Consider the following 20,703-nt stretch of genomic DNA (forward strand, 5'->3'; position numbering starts at 1 on the left):
TTGGGAATACCCACTGATAAGAGCACTACTGACTCCAACATGAGTTGACCTCTCAGGGCAATATTTCCTCCACTCTCTTTCCCGCCGGGCCAATCTGCATACTGTCAGACACCTCCCGGCGTTTTCTCTGGCACGCACATCCGTACAAGTCGCACATACTTGGATAATAAATTCAGTAAACAGGGCTCTTCCTTCCTGAGTGGATTTGTACGGCGAGTGCCCAAACTACAATTAGTCCTGCCGCCTTTCCTTGTTCCTCTCGCTATGTGTGCTTCTCTTCCTGCATCTTCTCCTCTCAGCCCCCCTTCCATTTCTCCCCATTCACTCTCTCTCTCTCTGCCATCGCTTCGTCAGATCAGACGAGACAGATCATGTGGGGACTGGCCCCATTGCGAGGCTGGTTCTCCCAAACGAACTCTGACCTCTTACAAACTGGCAGCCGGGTCTGGAGGATGAGGTTAGGACATGAAAGGTGGACGGAGCCGTTTCCCATGCTCTCCGTCCGGAGGGGCAGCACTTCAAACAAGACGACCCCCAGACCTCTCTGCAGATGACGGCAGACTCTAGCTGGCCCAGCTGCTGTGGAAGGCCCGGACAGATCCCCGCTCACCTCCGTTTGTCCAAAGCTGGCCTGGGGTGAGCTGAGGTAATCAAACTACATGAGTCAACATAATGTCTGTCCCCTGATAAAATAATAATACGGTACCAGTCAAAGGTTTGGAAACATTTTCTCATTCAATTCAGTGAGAAAGGATGTCCAAACTTTTGACTTGTACTGTGTTTTTACTGAAAATTATTGCTAAATCCTGATCGGTTTATAGATACATGTGAGTTTTTGTCCCATTTAGTCCCACTCACTTCACACTAGTGGGATGAGCTCAGACAAAATAAACACTGAAATCACTGCTTTGGTTCCATTAAGATGCTAAGAAGCTCAGTTAAACTTAAATATGTTTTCCTTTCAAATGTTTTTTCACAGTGGAAAACCAATTATTGATTCCTTTGAACAGATTTTCACTTAAGTGTTAAAACAGAACATCAGTGAGGATTTAATGTTTTGAACAATTGTTCTGTGCATGAGTGCTTTAGCTGAACCTGAATGATGCCGGTGAGATAGACCTGTTCCTACATGAAGGTCTAAGGAGGAGGCCCAGCGGCAAATGAGTGATGTAAAATAAGGAGATCAGAGTCGTCAGTGTGCTCTGAAACAACAACAGGAACGCAAAGGCTTTTGACCCCACGTGGCTACACCCCCCCCCCCCCCCCCCCCCCCCCCTCCCTTTCCTCAGAACACAGCTTCCCTCACAGATCCCTGTGGAGGCTCCATGTCTCCTCCAACCAATAACACCACCACGTGCTGGTTGGGACCCAAGCCCCCTCCCTCCCCTGCCTCTTTTCCCGCTCCTCTTCTTCCCCTCTTTTCTTAAAATAAAAATCTTGGGTTTTTGAATTTTGAGAAACACACACACAGCGAGAAAATGCAACCGTACGGCCAGAACAGCTCCGCCTCAGCCTTTACCACCAAACCGGCTGCATCCTTTCCCTCTCCCCCAGTTCCTCGCTCTCCCCCACGTTTAATGGCTTTCAGGCAATTACAGTCAGCCCAAACGGGGAAGAGGGGGCACGGCGTGAGATGCAATGCGTGTGGGGAATTTGATGTGGAAGCCTGGTCTTTACTTCAGCGATGCTCTGTGTGCGTGAGTACATGACCACATTACTGCCACCGATAGTCGCACACACAAAGACACACTTGGGTAAATACTTTCTCCATCTCACTCACTCACACGCACGCACGCGCACACACACACACACACAGGCCCATCAGGTGGGTAACTGGGTCCAGATGGGTTGTCTTCTATAATGCATGAGCCCAGCTGACTGGCTGGCTGGCCGGCTGGTTCCGTGAGGCTTGACTATACCTGGGGGACACCAGCTAAAGGAATGTCAGGAATCTCTGTATTCCCTGGAGACATACGCACACTGACTCACTCAATACAACACGCACTCCAATATCTCACACTTTGGGCTTTGACAGGAACGCTAAGGTATATAAACAAAAAGATGCTCCTGATCACCATCCGCTTTCCCTCCTGCCTTACTCATAATATCATAATAGATCATACCGCTAAATCTTAACTGTGCTGATAAAGACTGACAAAGCATCAAGACATAACATTATTATTTCACTAAGGGATTTAGTTTTTGTAAGTGTTTGGCTATAGTACCCAACATTCCAGACTTTAAACTCATCTGCTCATTATTGTTTTAGATCGTCACAGGGTTTCAAACAAAGGAGATGTGGGAGATTCCAGCTCTGGATGTGGAGATAAATGTTGTGTGTGTGTGGAATTCTTTTATCATTTTTTCCAAACATTTGAGTGTTTTCCTAATATTTCCCTTTGTTTGCCAAATGTTATGTTCTGAGAATAAAACGGGATAAATTTAATTACGATCAGGGTCACGCATTTGCAACTTCTAAAGAAATTCCAGTAGTTACTTGGAGAATGAGGGTTGAGTTAATGATAGAAACGTTTCCTGGAAAAAGGATGAGACCAGCGCAGCCACTGGCCTACTACTGTCGCCTTATCCCTCTTTTGATTCCTCCCATACTCACTTATCTGCTCTTCGTCCACCCCGGTGTCCTCCGATCGCTCACTGTCGTCCTCGTCATCCCCCGACGAGATGGCATCTGCACAGAGTAACCGCGGTTACTGTCATCCGTTTTGCATCCGGCACACACAAATCCAGTCTATTCATCCCTGATCTGCTCTACTAGTTCTGTTGTTCAGGCCTAACCGTCCTAACTCCTTGCTCTGGCTCTTCCCTGACTCACCTGTGACATTCACTATGAAGCAGACTGTTTTTTTGCCCACGCTGGTGCAGGTGTACAGGCCTGAATCCTTGGCCGTGGCGTCACGGATCTGCAGCACCTCCTGCTCTATGACCGTGCGATTGTTGGTGCCCACTGAGCTGCCGTCTTTGGTCCAGGTGATGGTCCCCGGCGGCGACAGAGGGCAGCTCAGCTTCAGCAACTCTCCCGGGTGCACTGAGCACAACGTGGGCGTAGGAATTCGGTTTGCGGCCTCTGCGTGGCGGGTGGGGAGGGGTGGAGAAGCCAGAGAAAAGATTGGAGAAGGAGGAAGGTGCATAGGAAGGAGGAAACAGAGGTGGGAGAGGAGGAAACAAGCCATAGTGTAAGGAACATATCACGACACGGCCATTTTTACTGACACACTAACAAGTCGTAACCACAGATCAGTCGTTTGTTCTGTTGTCAAGTTTGCAGTGTGATTGCTGTTGCCGGGTTCAGAGCATGCATTTACGGCCCCTGCAGGATGTGCAGGGAAAGACATATCGATGGTTTGAGAGCAGGTGTGAACTGGACATCACCGTGTTGAGAGACGGTCTCAAACCACCAGCACCACCCCCCGTCCCTTTTAGCAGAGATTCCGAGCAGCCAGTGTGTGAGTAGGAGCAGTACAGACAGATCTCTGCAGCCCAAAACAACAAGGTAACTACAGCATGTCTGTCCGTCAGAAAGGAAAGCAGAGGAAGGGAGGAGGAGGGGTGGGGTGGGGGTCTTTCACTGTTTTCTTTTGGGAGTGGGAGGACTATCATTTGGTTAGACAAAACTTCGACCTGGCTGTAGCCTGACGCTTGGGTCTGACTCCTGTTTTCCATCTCCCTCCTGGTTCTCTCCTAAAACACGGCCACGGATGCTCTACAAATACAGCAAGAAACTTCTGTCGACTCCAAAGTGCATAAAACCTTCACTTCTGGGACAAAATCCAAGTCCGCCTGTGCGTGCATGTGTGTACACCGTGTCCCCTCACTCGTACAGCTAGACGGAGCAAACGAGGTGAATGTCCAATACATCAAAGGGAGTTTGGAGCTGAGGCGGCCCTTTCACATCAGGACACATTTTATATGTTAACTCTAAACTGTGACTGAATGTTGAGCAGAAGGGGGGAAAACTGAAATGAAACATGCCGTCCGCCACATATACCGAAATTCCAGTCGACTTAAGGCTCCGGTAGACTTGAGCACACACACGCATTCGTGCACAAATGTGTCCATTCACTCTGCTTCGATACCATCCACAGGGAGAAAAACTAAGTTATTTTTATTGCAGTACAAAAATGTCCCAAACTGGGTTTTTTTCAGAGGGAACTGAAGCAGTGGGGCAAACAAGAGACAGATTAAAGAGATGTGTGGGTGGGGGAGGGAACAATGGAAAAGGAAAAAGCCAGTGATGAAGGTATACTGCATGTAGTGTTTGACTAAAGTCTGATAGGTGTAATTAAAGAGGCGTGACACTGCCTCTCCCAGCCCTTCCTGTGACTCAATGCACCTTTTCAACAGCTTTCCAGCCCCTTTATGCGCCCGGTGTGTGTTTTAAATGTAAACTACACACACACACACACACACACAGACAGAAACACTCCAGGATCACATGGGGGGGAAAGTCATTCCGCAAGCAGCAGCAAGCGGTCGGGGCATGTGTGCAAGCCTCTAAACGTTCCCCATGGGCAAGTAGACACACAAGGGTACAGTTCTTGTATTGTCTTCTTTTTCACCTCCTCCATCTCCTTCTCCACCCAGGACTTAAGTGTGTGAGCTGTGTGCCTCTACACTGGGGGAGGGGCTGCCTTCCACTGAGGCCATTGCCATGAAACTGTTTAAGGAAAGCCTGAGAAAAAGAAAAGAACGGAGAGTAGACGGGTGTATATACCTGGAAGCACCGTCAACCAAGCACTGTGATAGGAGATCCCGACAGAATTACCCGCCAAGCACGTATACTCCCCAGAATCTTCAAATGATACATTGGGCAGGTAGAGAACGTCTATCTCCTTAACTGGGGTGTTAACACCTGTGGTCTGGTGAGGAGAGCAGGAAAGGGAAAGGAGGGAGGTGAAAGGGATGAAAAAGAGGGATGAGAGCAAAAGGGGGGGCAGAAAGCAGAAAGGAGGAGTCACAGAGAAGGGGTGGGGTAGAGAGAGAGAGAAAACATGAGACCCAAAACACCAAACAAGAAAAAAGATGAGCTGGATGACGTCCTTCAAACATTAGGGGAGAGAAGGTCCGTGAGCCCCAGGACCACCAAGAGACCACCAGCGAGACCAGCGCAGCACAGCAGGTCAGGGACGAGGCCCAGGAAACCACGCCGGGGGGGAGGAAGGGTACGTCGGGGTCAGGTCTCGAGGGTTTACCTGGAATGACAGTCAGCCAGCCCGACTGGCAGGCCTCGCCTATATAATTGGAGACTTTACAGATATACTCCCCAGCATCTTTCTCCGTCACGTTGGTGAGGGTGAGCATCTCCACGTCGGAGCTGTTAATGCCTGAACGCTGCAATCCACACACACACAAATACTTAGAACTAGAGAAATCAGACAAAAACAGACGTGCAAACATCGCGACTGTATCAATAAGCAGGAAAGAGGAGAGAGCAGGAATCACCAGCTCGAGCCTGCATGGAAAGGACCTATCAAAGCAATGAGGGAGGAAATGTGATGATCACTTTCTCTATATGACAACTCAAACAGAACAGAAAACCAAAAAAAAGAAAGAAGGACCTTGAATCAAGGGAAAGACAACTGAAAAAGGCAGTGCGGGAAGGTACCTTCAACACTTGGACATACGGGTGTCCGTCAGGGCCGTAGCGACTGCCGTTCCGGCTGATGTGTTTCAACCACTGGATGTGAGGTTGGGCGTCGCTGTAGACCTTGCAGACGAAGCGGGCGTCCTCCCCGACGTGAACCGTGATGTTGGCCGGGAGACCGGCCTGGAGGATGGGCCGGTGAGGGGACCGTTCTGTCGAGAGGGAGGGACATATGACGTTTAGGACCCCGGTCTGTGTGTCGACCAGCTCGGGGTGGGGGGGGGGGCTCAAATAACTGGGGCTCAAATGAAAAACACTTTCGTAGCACTTCATCTCCAACCGTCTGCATTATTTTACAAGCAAACATTTGGCCTGCGAATCCAAACAGAGCGAGAGCCGTTAAACAATGCCTCCTTTCAAAACTCTACCTGCACCGCACAACCAAAATGAGGAGCCCAACAACCCCCACCTGACAGCAATCACCCGCCACCCCCACATGCACTCATGACATCACTAAAGCCTAGTTTATGCTTCTGCGTTTTCAGAGAAACGCAAGGACACGCAAGAGCCCCTTGGGTGCATTTTCACCCCTTCTTGTGTGCTTGCGTGCGTCCACCCATTTTTCTAGACTAGCTTCAAAAGCTACGAAAGTCAACAACTATTGGTCTGCTAACTACATCCTTTAGTCTCACATTTCCGGTTTCATAGCACAATACTGCCATTATTAAAACAAGGATATTTTACGAGAGAATGAATCAGATTGAAGAGCTTTTGATGGAAGAAATCCAAATATGACCACTTCTACAACCAGTCATGACGCGCGGATGGCCTCCGATTCACGGAGGGAGACCTCGAGGGGTCCACAAAGTTGTGGAGGAAAAAAAGGCGATGAAAAGCAGCAGTTGCGATGCACAGGGCAATAAAGTTATGATAAATAAATAAAGAAACCAATGACACACAAAGACATCACAGCACCTGAAATGAGTTTGAGACCCCTGCTCTAGGACGTCTTCGACAAAAAACGTTACTCCCCCTATTGTTCTGGCGGTGAATTGCTTTGCAACACGTGGAAGCCTTTTAGAAGCATGAATTGAAACGAGAAAAAATGCAAACGCATGCGGCAGCCTTAAGCTTGGGAAGCTGCATTGCCTTTCCAAAACAAAGCCTCATGGTAGGTGCAGTGAATTTGTATGTTTTGGTGTGTGTGTGTGTGTGTGTGTGTGTGTGTGAGGTCGCGGGTGGGTCAGGGGGGGAGGGTCAGAGGTTGAGGCTGGGTTTAAGAAGGAGGGCTACAAAAGGGAGAGTGAACTAGCGGATCAACAGATGGAAAGTGCAGAAAGTAAGAGGCAGAGACTTCTCCCATGCATCTGCCTCTCCTCCTGCTCCATCTTCCTGAAATATGTTGGATCAGATGATTCAACCATCCCTCCTCCTTCCTGTACATGCTGTTGATTCAACAGCGCCTCGTGGATCATGGATACGACACACGTTTTCTGATAGAAAATGACTTGTGCGTTCTGTTCGTCTTCAAACCAAGACCAGTGTTATTGAGAGACCAGTGATAAAGATTTGTCTTCTTTGTGAAGCAAGGGCACGTAAAAATAATAATAATGACCCACAACATGTTTCTTTACCATGGAAAAGGTTTAGTGATAAAGGAGTTATAAAACTGCCTGCTTGTTAGACTATTTCAAACTGCTTTTCACCTTAGAAGAACGTTAAAAACGTGTGAGGGTAATTTGATGGTGTATTAGTAACCAGCAGTAAAAGTGTTGGTATTGTGGTCATTTAGAGAAGAAAAGGTGGATGAAGACAAAGGATGTGATCTGTATTTTCAAATAAATTTCCACCAAAGAGAGAGATTCTGCATATTTCATCTTATCATTTATTTCTGCAGAGAGAGACTGCAAAATCTCCATCTTGCTGTGTTCCACACAATGGGATAGGTGGATTTAATGCAATGACTACCATTTTGGACGGTGCATGCAGACCAACAGGCACACACTTCAAAATCACATTATTGATGCTGGCTTCCTTCTCTCTCCTTTTTTTGTCCCCTCTGTACCTTCCTCACATAGTCAAATCCCGCAAATTTTCTCCCCTTTTTTGGCCTCTCCCTCTTTTCTGATGTGTCCTTTCACATTCAAATCCGGCCTTGGCTTTTTTTATTATGACAAAGGAGCAGCTCCGTCAACTGGCTGCTGCTGGCATCCATGGCAACTGCGCCCTTCGCTTCCAGCGACCCCTTCACCGCTCCTCAAGGCATTCTCTGAACCCCACCCGACCCCCTTGGCTACCCCCTTATCTCCAAGGATCGTCTCCGGTTGAGGCCCGAGTGGCCCTCTGATTAGAGCTCCGCTACTCTGGCTTCTAGATATGAATCTGTTTTCTATTTTCACCTTTAGGGAATCTGCCAATGGCTTTTTTTTCTCACAGTTTCGCAGAGATCAGGCTGACATCTCCAAACGTGTTTAGTTGAATCCAACAGTTCAAGCTCCTTTTGATATTCAGCTTACAATGATAAAAAGCAGACGGGAGACAGAGATAAGCAGTAAATCCTCACATTGGAGACTAACCCGTTTTTTTATGTTTTCTACTATTGAACTAATATTTTAATTCCAATATCATCAAACATCTACATTATAAGAGGTGCCTTTATCAGAAGGTGGAGTATTCAGGGGGCATATTTGAAGGATGATTATTGTTTGTTGTTACATCTGTCAAGGAGGCTATTTTTTTTGGTTCAAGGGGGATCCCATGCAATTTTGGAGAGCACCGGCCTCTCCGGAGTTCCCTTTTGGTCGTGATTGGTTTTACTCAAGAGGCCCACGCTGGCCCAGGTAGCAGCTCTTATCAGACAGCTGTGAGATCGGGGTGGAGTGAGAAGGTGTTTTCTGGCATATCAGCAAAGCAAACAAACACCCAACCCCCCCCACAAGCCCTCACATTGAAGATTAACAGCACCCGACCGGGCCGGCCATTGAAAGTCGTTGTGTGAGGCTGTAGATTCCGTCACACCAGCGATTCATTAAGCGTTCACTCCCACTGCCGTCGCCACAGTCGCACGCAACGTGTGTTGTTAACCTGCCAGGTGACTCTTTTATACTTTAGCAGCCCTCTCCTGCTGTGCAGAGAGCACAGCGCCTTCCTTCCCGACTTAGCATAGGACCATCAACAGTCTGGAGGGAAATGGACTTTGTTAGCCGTCTATTATCATCATGTCTGTTACGGTACAGAACAGCAGTAAAAACTTGATTAAGAGTAGAAACCGTGAAGCAAATAAATAGAGAAACGTGCCAAGAAATAAATGATGTTCACGCTGTGCCCAGAAACAAGCATCCTTCTTTCTCTTTTGTATGCCTGAGCATGAACGATACGTCCTTGTAGCCTTTCCTTATTTAACCGTGCAACTCTTTTGGCGCCGATGAGCGCTCTTTACAGAAGAACATCCAGACCGTGAGCGGACTTGTTGCTGCACTCGCATACGCTAAACGGAGGCGTGAGCCAACAAAAGGGCCGACCCTACCGCTTTTACACACCTGCTGTGTTTGCCATTATTGTTATTCAGCTCGGTCAGATTATTCTAATCGCAGAGACGGTGACAAGGTAAACACGGTAGATTCTGTAGTGGCCAAAGGGACAACAATGGCCCTGTTGTGTAGAGCGAGTGCGCCCGCTCTACTTCTAGTGTTACAGCAGCCGCAGGTAAACAAACTAGCGGGGCCACCGTGGGTGCAGGCGTGGGCTCTGCAGAGACAGCATTGACGTGCAATGTGAGCGGGGGGGGGGCCTGAACATCTCTGTAGAGGGTGGGACCAGCCGATCTGTCTCCCTACCACATACTGTATGAGCTACCGCTGACACACACACACAGGGCAGCCCACCAAGAGCAGCGAAGGGAAGGCCGCAACAAACATTCATTTGCTCACACACACACACACACAGACGCGCGCACACGGCTGCGGTCAAATCTATGTGAGCTATGTGCAGCGAGGAAACTGACTCAGGATCAGATAAGCGGGCCGGGTTCTCTGTGCCCTGTTGAGCCCTCGTCATGTGACCCCCCCCCCAGGTCCAGCCACTTAATCTTCAGTCACATGACTTCACCGCCGCTCCGTAATCTCTCCATCTAAAGGAGAAGTCAAATATGCACAAATCCTCTTAGCCCATTCCTGGAGGGTTGTATAACTGTGGCCGTGTAGCGCAGCTCTCAGGCCATGTGAGGCCGTGAGGCCGGCAGCTCGCAGCCGAACCGTCTGCGACAGACCAACTAAAGCATCAGCAGGAGGCTCTTGTCGAGGTGGGAAAGGACGATGCGTGACCTCTAGGGCAAAGGGCGAGGCGTTACGGAGCGATTGAATGGAGACGGAGAGGTCGACTCGGTGGCTTAAGAGAAGTGATGCTCTGTTGTTGGCCCAACTTACAATTAACATGCGGATTAAAGCCCAGGAACAAAGGGCTTTGGAATGTGAGTTACCATCCATCACAACAACTCCAATCAGCTTCTCTCTGACCACAAAAGGGAAAACTTTTTTTTATTTTTCATTTTTTTTAACATTTTTATTTTACAGACCACGGAAAAGCTCTCGAAAACGTTTTTACTTCTGTCAAAACGAAATGTGAGTTTGCAGACAACGGAGCGAGTTGCGGGTCAAAATAAGAAAACGTCTTCCCGGGCAAGCCGGGGCATGAGAGAAATGGCAGCAGACAAACAGCGTCCCACCTTCCTTCTCAGCTCCCCCTCGTCCTCCCACTCGGGGTCACAAACCTGCCCGTAACACTCAAGCACAGCCTAAACTACCGCGGACACGTGGAAGGAAAAGAGAGCGCCAATCAATCGCCTCACTGTGAACAGACACCAGTCATGCTGAGGTCAGTTACTTCTCTCCTTTGGTTTGTTCATTTGAATCCCCTCAAAAAATCTTATATGAGCTCCTTCTACTTGTTAGACTCGAAGTGAAGCTTAAATAGTAATGTATAAACAACGTAGGAAAAGACGTTATTAAGGGATGAAACATAGAAAGCTAAATATCCCTCATGTGAAGGCCGAGCCATTCCCATTAAAGTGAGATAAGGAAAGGAATTCTAATAAAAGTTCATCGAAGCTCTGAAGTCAGATTTAAGGAGGGAAAACAAACTTGACAAACCTTCAACTGCTCTCTAACAGCACCCAAACAAATGGCGAGTCCTCCCCCTCCACCTCCTTCTTTTCTGTCCCCTCTCGCCCCCCCGCCGCTTACCTTCAGGTTTCTGAGCGGCCTCCTCCTCCTTGGTGGCGGCGAGGGGCGGCCGGGCCACGCTGACGGTCAGCAGGGACAGCAGGACAGCGGCCAGCAGCCAGGCCCACAAGGCCATCCCGTTAGTGGGGGCAAGCGCTCCCCATGCCCCCCTTCTCCACCTCCCCCTGGACACTGATCCCATCTGAGGGGGTCCGCCCAACCATCAACTGCTGCCGGTCGGCCTGTCACTCAGCAGAATTCACCCAATCACCTGGGCTGAGAGGTGGATGAGAGAGGGATACAGAAAGATGGGGAGGTGGTGGCGGAGTGATGATTGGAGAAGTGGACAGAAGAGTGGACAGAGAGGGGGGGGGGGGGGGTTATTTGTTAGTGCAAGAATTTATTTTATTTTATTCAGAGTTTTTTTTGTGCAACATTTTAGCTCCTCGCAAGATGAGATGGACAAATGAAACGAGGGAAAGCAAACAGAGAGACAGTGTTTCAGAAGTCAAACCAGCCATTCATCAGACATCCCGGAGCTGTGAGACAAGCAGTCAACTATATCTTTGCTGCTCATCAATAATTATATGCTCTGAAAAAAAGCAATTAAGAGCTATGAGAGTCTTAATGTTCACAGTCTAACCAGTTTAGAGCCTCCCTAAACTTCATTAAAATGGCATTTATTTTCATATTTATTTTCCCATCAGATAATAAAATAAAATATATTTTGTAATGTTTTGTAAATAACCCTGGAGCGGGATGGACAGCATGTCTGCCCATGTGGCACCATGTTGCGCTTGATCCCGCCGAACCTGTTGCCCGCGCGGCTGCGTCCGTGCGAATTGTATCGGTTAAACTTATTGCACGTGCGTGACTTGATTATCGGATAGGTTTTAATTGAAAAGGAATATTGTTAATTGCACGCGCGCACACAGTGATCTGTTTAGCCAGACATCTGCGGTACAATCGCGCTGAAGCGTCTCGGGAGGTTTGGTGAAGTCACGCTTCCCGGCGCTCCTTCTGCTCCAGACGGACGGATCGATCTTTTTTCTCCCCCCCGCAAGGACACATGTAGTTTGGCGTTTGGAGAGCAATTGTGAAACGTGCAAGCTGATTTTATTTTACTTCTGATTTCTGTTATAGCCTCTGTAGCCTCCGGGGACGCCGCGCGACACGGACGGCGGACGCGCGCACAGGCGCCGGGGAGGACCGTGACAATTAGAGACGAGACAATTCCGCATCGCTCCAGCGCACACGGACGCGTTACTAACTAATTGTAAAGCAATCAGCGATCGACCATTGAGTTCACCTCTCTCAGGAAACGTCAGCAGGACGAGTCGGGACCAGAATCATCTAGAAACCTCCGTTCGTTTTTATGCGGCAGGTTTCCAATATAACCAAACGTACGGCACTGAATGTACAGAGAGAGGAGAGTGTCAACAAATGAAGAGAAAGGTTTTATTGAGTTGACAACGTGCTCCTTAACTTGTTTTTTTATAGACGTATTTTAGCCCCTTTAGCCCCCTGACAAGATGACATCTGGACACATGGGGGACTTTGCCCCATACATGGCCACAGCTCCTCATTTAAACCGCCCGCCGAATGACATTTCTTGGCACTGAGTGAATTCCTATTGACATTCAAATGAGTTGGCTTTATCCACAATGGGGGCCCGTTTGGAGCTGCTCGGTGATTTAGGGCTCCGGCATCGAGCAGTGAAAAAAACAACTGCGGTCACGGGATAATTGGCACCATAAATGCAATGTAGAAAATTAAAGCAAAGTAATAAATAACCAGGACACTTGTTAATAGGCCCCAAAGTGATGATGCAAGGTGCTGTGTACGTCCCTTGCCTCCTCAAGGAAACACGGGAAGATTTATCTGCATCCACTTAAATGAAGGATGGTAGAAAATAACACGTACATTGGGGTGTTTTGTTCATGGGGTCAGAAGGGTAAAACAAACTTTATGGACAACTTTTAAAAAAAGGTCAAACAAAAACATTGTCGATTGACAAAACTTTGTATTTCGACTATAATAAGTGAAATCCTATTTAATGCGCCGTACAGCCGCAATGAAAGACAAGGATGACGACGCAACGCAGTTGTAAATCCACGCAGCCCGCGTGCCATGACAGCCCAAACAGTGACAGACGAGAGCGCGAGGAAGCTTTACGCGCAAACAGAAAAGACTTACCAGGGAGGAAGGAATCGTGGAGATCTCTGTTTTGGCATGCACGGGTAATGGTTGAGAGAGCATGAGCTGAATCTGAAGGGAGGAATGTCTCCAACTGCACAATGCACCAAAAAAAAAAAAGCGAGAGAGAGAGAAAAGGGGACTGCGAGGCGCTGCCTTTCTCTCGGTTTACTATTCCACAATCAAACCGGCATCAACTCCGATCACAGGGTATATTCCACACACGACCGGCAGCGTAGTCCAGCGCCATGCAAAGAAATCCCAGTTCACACGCGTTCGTTATCCTTCAAAACAGCTCGGAAAAAGCACACCGCTGTGCACCACCTCACCCACCCACCTCAACCCCCACCCAAAACTTTCTTCGCCGTCACCAAGTTGCGTCTGGGGCGCAAAAACATGCCCAGTGTTCCCCGAGCGGCGGACTTCTTAACTGGACAGAAAGTTCGCAGCTACTGCGGCGGCGAGACGAGGTTTACAGAACCAAAATGTATTGGGGGGGGGTCGGAGGGGGTAGTCGTCCGGGGCAAAATGTCATTAAATCCCGTCAGCGTGCGTCCCCCGGGTGTGAAGAGCCGCGTTCTATCCTTCCGCCGACGGTCCTCGCACTGCTCCTCAGACGCTTCGCTCAGGTTTACTAGGGGTTTTTCTCCTCCCTTACGTCTCCACACACTGCACTCCTCCTTCACTCCAGTGGGTGTCACCCCCCCACCCCCGTCACCCCCCCACCCACACGCACCCCCAAGTGTAATTCGAGCCGCTTCCTGGCCGCAGTGCCTTTGGGCCCTGCCTTCCTCCGCCCATCAAACTGCCTGCGCTTAACCCGCTTAAACGTTAGGGGCCCCCGCTCCGCTCCGGGGCCGAGGGACCGCTGTAACAGCGCCCCCCGGTGGCCGAGGCCTGACATCTGGGCGACGAGGCGCGCGCGACATCCGACCGTTCACGCAGACATGAGTCCCTGACCCCCTGGACCGCTTTCTATATCTCAATATAGTTGGAGGTTGCAAGGAAGGAAGAAGTACCACAAAGTACCAGCAAAAATTGTCATATTTAAAGAAAGTAATATCAGCTAAATAAACTTTAAGACACGGCAGAGTTTATATGTACATATATGTATTATGGAGCAAACACGGCCAACGATGTAGTAAAAAGGGAATCATGAATAATGGAACAAAATTAGGATATGCAGTTTAAACATTGTGATGTACCATCATATGTTATGACGTAACATAATAGATTACTACCTTTCCGATAAACGCAATTATTTCCTCTGGAATGGAGTTTAAATATTGAGACCTATATGCCTTTGGAGTCAACACATTTGAATAAAGAGTAATTTAAGAGTGAAAGTTACTGTGCTTAAGCAAAACATTTTTGAGGTACTTTTACTTACCTTCGGCGTACTTTACTTATAGGTCCTATGCAGGTTCATTTTACATACCACAGTATGTGATGACAGGGAAGATGAGAAAGAAAGGAGAAGTGGAAAGGAGAAAGTGAATAAGGAACAACTGAAGGCCGTAACTTCTCAGATGAACAGATCTTTCCAGCGTTACCCAGAGAGATGCCGCCGGCTGCCCCCCTGTAGCTGGTCCCTGGTCCCCCATCGCGTCAAGCTGCCCCCCGCATTGGTTCAGAGAGACGCAGCACAGGATAGAAGACTAACACTCTTTTTTTTCTATCTCAATTCCACTGCTGAAGCCGTCCTTTATTTTTTAAACAAGGGAGGGAAAACTCTTCCATTCATATTGAAAAGGGGCACTATAAGGGCTTTGGCCTGTGAATGGAGAGTTCCCTGTCTGCTTTTCTCTCCTCTCCCATCTCTACCTCCACCAGTAAAGCCATCAGATAAAAGGGGGGGGGGGGCGACGGGTTTGCCAGAAAGAAAGAGAGAGAGAGAGAGAGGTGAGGAAGGAGAGTTTAACTCATTTTTCAAGAGTGGCACAAAACACCCCCCACTGTTTCTCCCTCTCTGGGTGTCTCTTTCCTCCTACTGCATGAGTCTATTTACAATCGCCCAATTTATTTTCTGCCGCTCGGGCGTTCCACGTTTGAAAGAAACCTCATCAAGCAGAGTCTCATGGGCCTTTGACTGAGAACTGGATGGACTCAATACCCTGTGCCGTCGTATCCGTCAACCTGTCATTGTCCCTCTTCATCTAAACATCTTTTCTTTACACCTCTTTCTCCCTTAATCCCTTCTGCACCAACAGCCTGGCACGGTCTGGATTTAGGAAGCAGAGTGGGAGGGAAAGAAATTGGCGAGCTATTAGCGATTAGCTTGATTATGCCGTCAGCATCTCGGATAAACATATTGATTCCTTTGTCGTAGTTGGAGAGGTTCGCCATTAACCATGTGTTGATTGTGGGAATACCTCTTATTGGTGTGAAGTCAGTGGTGTTGTGGGAGGGATGTGGAAGCACACACAGGCCTTTCATTGAAGTAGGAGATATCTTGCGTCCAGCAGCAACATCTTGCAAACTAAAAATATTCACCTGATTATTGAATTGATTCCTTTGCAAATAAATGTTGTTCACAAAATGTGCATTGGAGCCAGGGACTCCAGACGTGGAAGTTATACCAGCAGCACGACCCTGGACTTTGGTCCAGACTGAGATGCATTTTATTCACTTTTTTTACTTTAATAATGATCCTCACAGAACCTCGAGAAGTCGCGCTTCTTATTCTAGTGTTGCAAATGTTTCTATTGCAGGTTCTTTTCTATTGAGGGACATCAAGTCAGGTCTATTTTCAAGCAGAACACGTCTTCTCAAGTCCCAACATCAGTCGTGACCCACGCAGTGGCTGGGGTGTACGCCCCTAATGGAGGCAATACACTATTATGCAGTGTTTTTTTTTTACTGCAATGGAACGTAGACAATCCACCCCCATCACAGTGAGCTAAGCCAGGACGGAGAAGCCGTTAACAGTTATTCACTGTTGAGACTCACCGAGCACAAAACCGACTTGTTCTGCTCCTGAAGATCCTTCTTTCTTCTTCCTTCAGGGTGCTGCTGTGAATAATGAACGGCACAGCCATGTGTTAATGTAACTTTCCCTACGCCAAATCTGTGAGTGAGACCCCTCCTTCTTCTCCCAATATAACCCTGACAGCATTTAATTAAAGCAACAAATGTGGGTGAGTCATATCCTGTACAAATATGAAACAAATGCAAAGAGCCGTGTGTGTTGGGGGATGAGGAGATGGGGGGGGGGGTCATAAGTAGACGGATGCCTCGGGCTCTAATTTGAACCATATAGCTCCTCTTCAGCCATGTGGCAAACAGGAGGACCCTAAAAGAAAGTGTGAGAGGAAAGTTTGGGTGTTCGGATAGAGAGGGGGGGTGGGGGCAGAAATCGGTAGAACTACACAAAATGTGTTTGAAAACTAAAAAGTTTTCTGAGGAAAACCTCTCATCCCTCTCATGCACTGTGGACATTTAGTCCAACCAGGAGGTCCGCTTCCTGCTGCCCCGGCATCCCACAGGGCGGGCCCCCTCTGCTTATAGCTCAGGAGGCATCGCCGCATGAGTCAGCGGGTCGTCCATGCTCACCGTCATCGATATGCCGTAATAAGCTCATGCAGAAAGCCAGGCCTCCCCTATCCGCTCCTCCCCCCTCAGCAGGTATCAGAGAGCAGCGATGGCGGGGGAGTGGAGGGTCAACCGTCCAGATTCCTCACATGTTTCCACCTCAGGACTCCAAAGTGTTTCAAATAGCTGAGATGCCTACGGATTGAGCTCGCAAAGGGGAGCACACAGCTAAGGGGGAAAGTTGATGTTGATGGGTGCTTGGTAGTTTCACCTCCGTCAAGCTGAAGTACAAAGAACAGCAGTAGAAGCAGAGAGTTGCTTCATATCACTTCTAATGAAACTATAGAGGACTTTTTCCTGGGAGAGACACAGAAGAAATGAATGATTGATTGAGCTTTTCCTGGACTTTTAAACGTCTGCAAGGATTATTGTCCTTTTTTTCTGTCTCAGTCTATTTTAGTCCCTCTCTTTACTTTTCCCTCATTTTTTCCATGGTTCAGTGCACATAAGCAGTGTGCTCACACACACAAATGCATTACACAGCTCATTTGGTTCAGAGAACAGGTCACTTCAGTCATTCTGGGCATGACTCCCAGTGTGCATGTGGGGACCTCAGCCTGTGCTGACGCCGGTGGAGTTTGATTTGTTTGTCTGGCCGAGCTATCACTTCTTTTAGGACCAAGCTACAACAGCTCAATATTCCTCTTTATTGATCACACATCGTGACTATGAGTTGTGACTTTAGTTATTGCAAAATGAGGGCTATCGAAAGTCTTTAAACTAAACAATTCGGATTCTTTTTTTATCACACAAAAAGGAGAAAGCAGAAACCCACCTGTGTTGTCCTGCTGTATAATTTATTTGATGACATTTTTGCTGAGCAAACACAACGGTCTCACCTAAAAATAACGTAATGAGGGATGATTAACCCTAGAACAAGATACCATAATAAAAGAAAAGAAAGGAAAATCAGTACACTACTTCAGAAATGATATTCAACAACTAATCGTCTACAGTTTGCTAACATTAATTATTCTCTGCATCAATGGATTCTTTATTTTTTCATATGTATGTGTTGCTTCTCTGTTGTCCCAGCGAGTTAGACATTAGCGATGCAGTGATCCCTGAAGTTACGCATAGAGGAACTGCAGGAAGTCGGGTTAAACATTACTTGGTGTACGTACGGACACAAACTCTTTTCCCAGAACCAGCCGCAGTCACCGTGTGTTTGCTTGGAGGTACCTGCATTGTACGGCTCCCACCAGCAGCCCCGTCCGCTGCTATGAAGAGAACTGATGCTATCTCTGAGGATGTCCTCATGGACTCCCTTTAAAGGCAGTGGGTTTTCTGAAGGACTTTCACTGCATTTTGGAAGCAGGTGCTTTCTATTGAAAGTCTTTACGCCATTTGAGCACAGCCCGTCCTCTGGCGGATCTTTAGAGAGCGCTCATTGTCGCAGACGGTGATAAAGCGAGGACTTAAGAGCGCTAAAGAAACAACCCGAGCGTGTTTAGGATTGCTCCAGACTGCCCAGCTCAGAGAGAGAGAGTTATGCATTTCCAGCATACGCATTGCTTTCATTGTGACTATAGATCGAGGGAGGCCCGTGGAATAAATCACAAGGTCAGTGAATGGGCTGTCTGACCTTTGACCCCCACGGCAGAGAGAAGTCTCTGCTCTGTGTCCTGATGTCATCAGCGAGTCGTTACTGCCAAGGCTCTCAACACCTCTACCATCCCACCCTAAGTCACAGTGCTCAGCTGCTATTGGACAAGCCGCCTGGCCACAGCACCTAAATCACTCTGCAGGGCGGCAGTTATAGACTTGACCTTGGCCTGGTGCTGTTTTACATTCCCCGCTCCCACATTTAACTGTGTTTATTGTTTCTTTGTGTCTCCGCCCCCTCCTCCTCTGGTCAGTGACAGGGCCACAAGGAATAACTTATGGGTGCATTAAACCATATTGCTCTAACATGTCATATTTGCTTGTGTTAGTGATGTGTAACGACTCCTTTCATGTTACCAATTATTCTTTGAACTTTGGGTATTTGAAAGAACGTGTTAAAAATGTTAAGACATGTCAGTGGGCATGTTTGTGGTTGACAGTTTGTTGAGACGCAACTAAGGCGTTGAGGCAAAGCGTATGTTTTCTTAAGAGACGGCGAGGTGAGCTGAGGTTAACTATTTTGACCGTGAATGCCAACCTGAGGCCTAATTTGAGCAGAACGGTCTCCTGAGGAGTCACCTCCTCGCCAGGGCCCTGACCTTTGAACCCTTCAAGCTGCTTCTGCAATACATCCAGGGAGATAGATAGAGAAAGAGGCCAAAAGTGATATATATGTGCTAATTAAACATCTCTGCACGCCCCGACCGGACGAACCACCCTTGAGCACAGAGAAACATCTCTCAAAATAGGTACAAAGTTGGATTTTCCCCAGTTGTTTACAGATTGACTGTGAGCAGGCGGCTTCACGTCGTAGCATGCCCACCTCCACAGCACCGACTGAAAGATCTGTGTCGTTGTTCACCACATTGTTTGCCCGCTATTCCCAATTACAGTGTTGAATAATGGCATCTCCGAAATATCATCATCACTCATCATCTACCCACTTCTATTTCTGGATAAGAGACCCACGGAAATGGCATAAACCCTGAGCTGTGCAAAGCAGGGCAGATTAAAGGCTCCTATACGGCGTATAAAATACGCAAGCACTTATGAAGGCACCTGGATAAACTCCTCTGAATGCTCCTCAAGACAAAAGACCCATTGACTAATCCATTCATATAACAGATCATACCTACACCAACCTCGGAGAAAAAGATGTGCATGTCTGAACACGCGTAGACTAATGTATACTTCCCTCGTTGGAAAGCTGCAGTACAAATAAATTAATCAGGAGGAATGCTACACACTCAAGCTCAAAGCTCTTAGCAGCTCAGTGTATATTCCATCAATCATGATCAGATCACTCTGGAAAAATGGGACATGGCCAACGTGCAGAACTGCTGCATCAGAGCAGGAACTTATCAAAGTTTCCAACCTGTAGATAATGTCTATGTTAAAAGAACAAGTAATGCTTTATTAATGCTATTAGTAATAAAACATTCAAAAGGAAAATTATTGGTTGGCAGATTGTACAAAACAACAAAAAAGTACTTTTTCCAAACTATTTCCACCATTATGGAAGAACCCTTGATTGACGACTAGTAAACGCTAGTTGTACACCAGTAAATCCCTATCACACTATGTATGTATGTCATCAATTACAGCTTATATATTAATTTAAATTATAATAAGGACTTTAACAAAACAGTTTCTATGTACATTTATAATGCATAGGTTGGTTTTACCTACTGCTTGTTTGAAGCTAAACCGTCATTGTGAACGACCCTGAACAGAGTGCATGTGTGCAGCTTGTAATTACTGTAACAGTGAAAGTCAAGGCGACACACCTTGTAAACGGATCCCTGAGAATCCTGATGTTCACACTGACGGCCACTCCCCTGTCTCTACGCCCGCAGTAAAGCTGCAGGAGAAGCCTCCCCCATCCCTCCCTCCCTCCCTCCAAACACCCATCTGATCCACCCAGCACGAGCTGTCACTCCTTTACTGTGTGACCGTAATTCACAGTGACAACAAACAACTGGCCATGCTACACACAGACAACTGAGGGGGGGGGTTGGAGAGTCGGAAGAAGAGAGAGGGGGCGACATTTAAGAGAGGACAAAGAGAAGAGAAAGGGGGGAGAAGGGGTAGGAAGACTAGAAGCTATTGTGATTTTGACAACTCATCCCCGTTATGTGTCATATTTATTCACAAGCCTTTATTTACACGCTTCCACATGATGACATCCTGTAGTAATTACAAAGGACCACATGAGGCTGACAATTAAAACGGGGCTGTTAGAGGGGTTGATAGGTTGAGGAATAGGAGGATGGTGACCTCTGACCACGGAGCGGAGGTGGTGTGGGGGGAGGGCAGTTTAAGTTTCACACCCCTTCTCAAACGCAGCACTTAAAGGTTCAAGGTTTTCTAAAAGTTAAGGAGCATTTTCTTTCCCTGAAAGACGTAAAGTATTTAACTAGTAGACAAAGGGCTGGGGAGGTAAATAGGAGCAAAGGGAGGAATACCAAAAAGTAAAGAAAATAGGAATGA

General features: G+C 47.6%; 1 protein-coding gene and 1 long non-coding RNA gene across 10 annotated transcripts in view; both read right to left on the minus strand.

Annotated features, from left to right (window-relative positions):
* The window catches only part of fgfr2 (fibroblast growth factor receptor 2), a 34,016-nt gene extending 20,238 nt beyond the window's left edge, over positions 1-13,778 (minus strand). For 4 of the 9 annotated variants that reach the window (XM_078104521.1, XM_078104519.1, XM_078104524.1 and 1 more), the window contains exons 1-6: positions 13,018-13,778; positions 10,843-11,097; positions 5,624-5,814; positions 4,733-4,877; positions 2,834-3,085; positions 2,615-2,689 (exon numbers count right to left, since the gene is read on the minus strand). In XM_078104521.1, the coding sequence (XP_077960647.1) occupies positions 2,615-2,689; positions 2,834-3,085; positions 4,733-4,877; positions 5,624-5,814; positions 10,843-11,023 (844 nt within the window). In that variant the 5' untranslated portion in view covers positions 11,024-11,097; positions 13,018-13,778. Of the gene's footprint in view, positions 1-2,614; positions 2,690-2,833; positions 3,086-4,732; positions 4,878-5,210; positions 5,350-5,623; positions 5,815-10,842; positions 11,098-12,130; positions 12,426-13,017 lie in introns of those variants that run through there. The other 5 variants (XM_078104523.1, XM_078104527.1, XM_078104526.1 and 2 more) reach the window with 2 other exon arrangements.
* A 1,118-nt stretch (positions 13,779-14,896) lies between these two features.
* Positions 14,897-19,972, minus strand: LOC144409475 (uncharacterized). Its single transcript, XR_013467930.1, has 3 exons — positions 19,903-19,972; positions 15,967-16,029; positions 14,897-15,496 (listed from the first exon to the last, which is right to left on the minus strand). It is a non-coding gene; the product is annotated as an uncharacterized LOC144409475 (long non-coding RNA).
* Positions 19,973-20,703: the final 731 nt, after the last annotated feature.

This window comes from Gasterosteus aculeatus, chromosome 6, assembly GCF_964276395.1.
Source record: "Gasterosteus aculeatus chromosome 6, fGasAcu3.hap1.1, whole genome shotgun sequence".
Lineage (NCBI taxonomy): Eukaryota > Metazoa > Chordata > Actinopteri > Perciformes > Gasterosteidae > Gasterosteus > Gasterosteus aculeatus.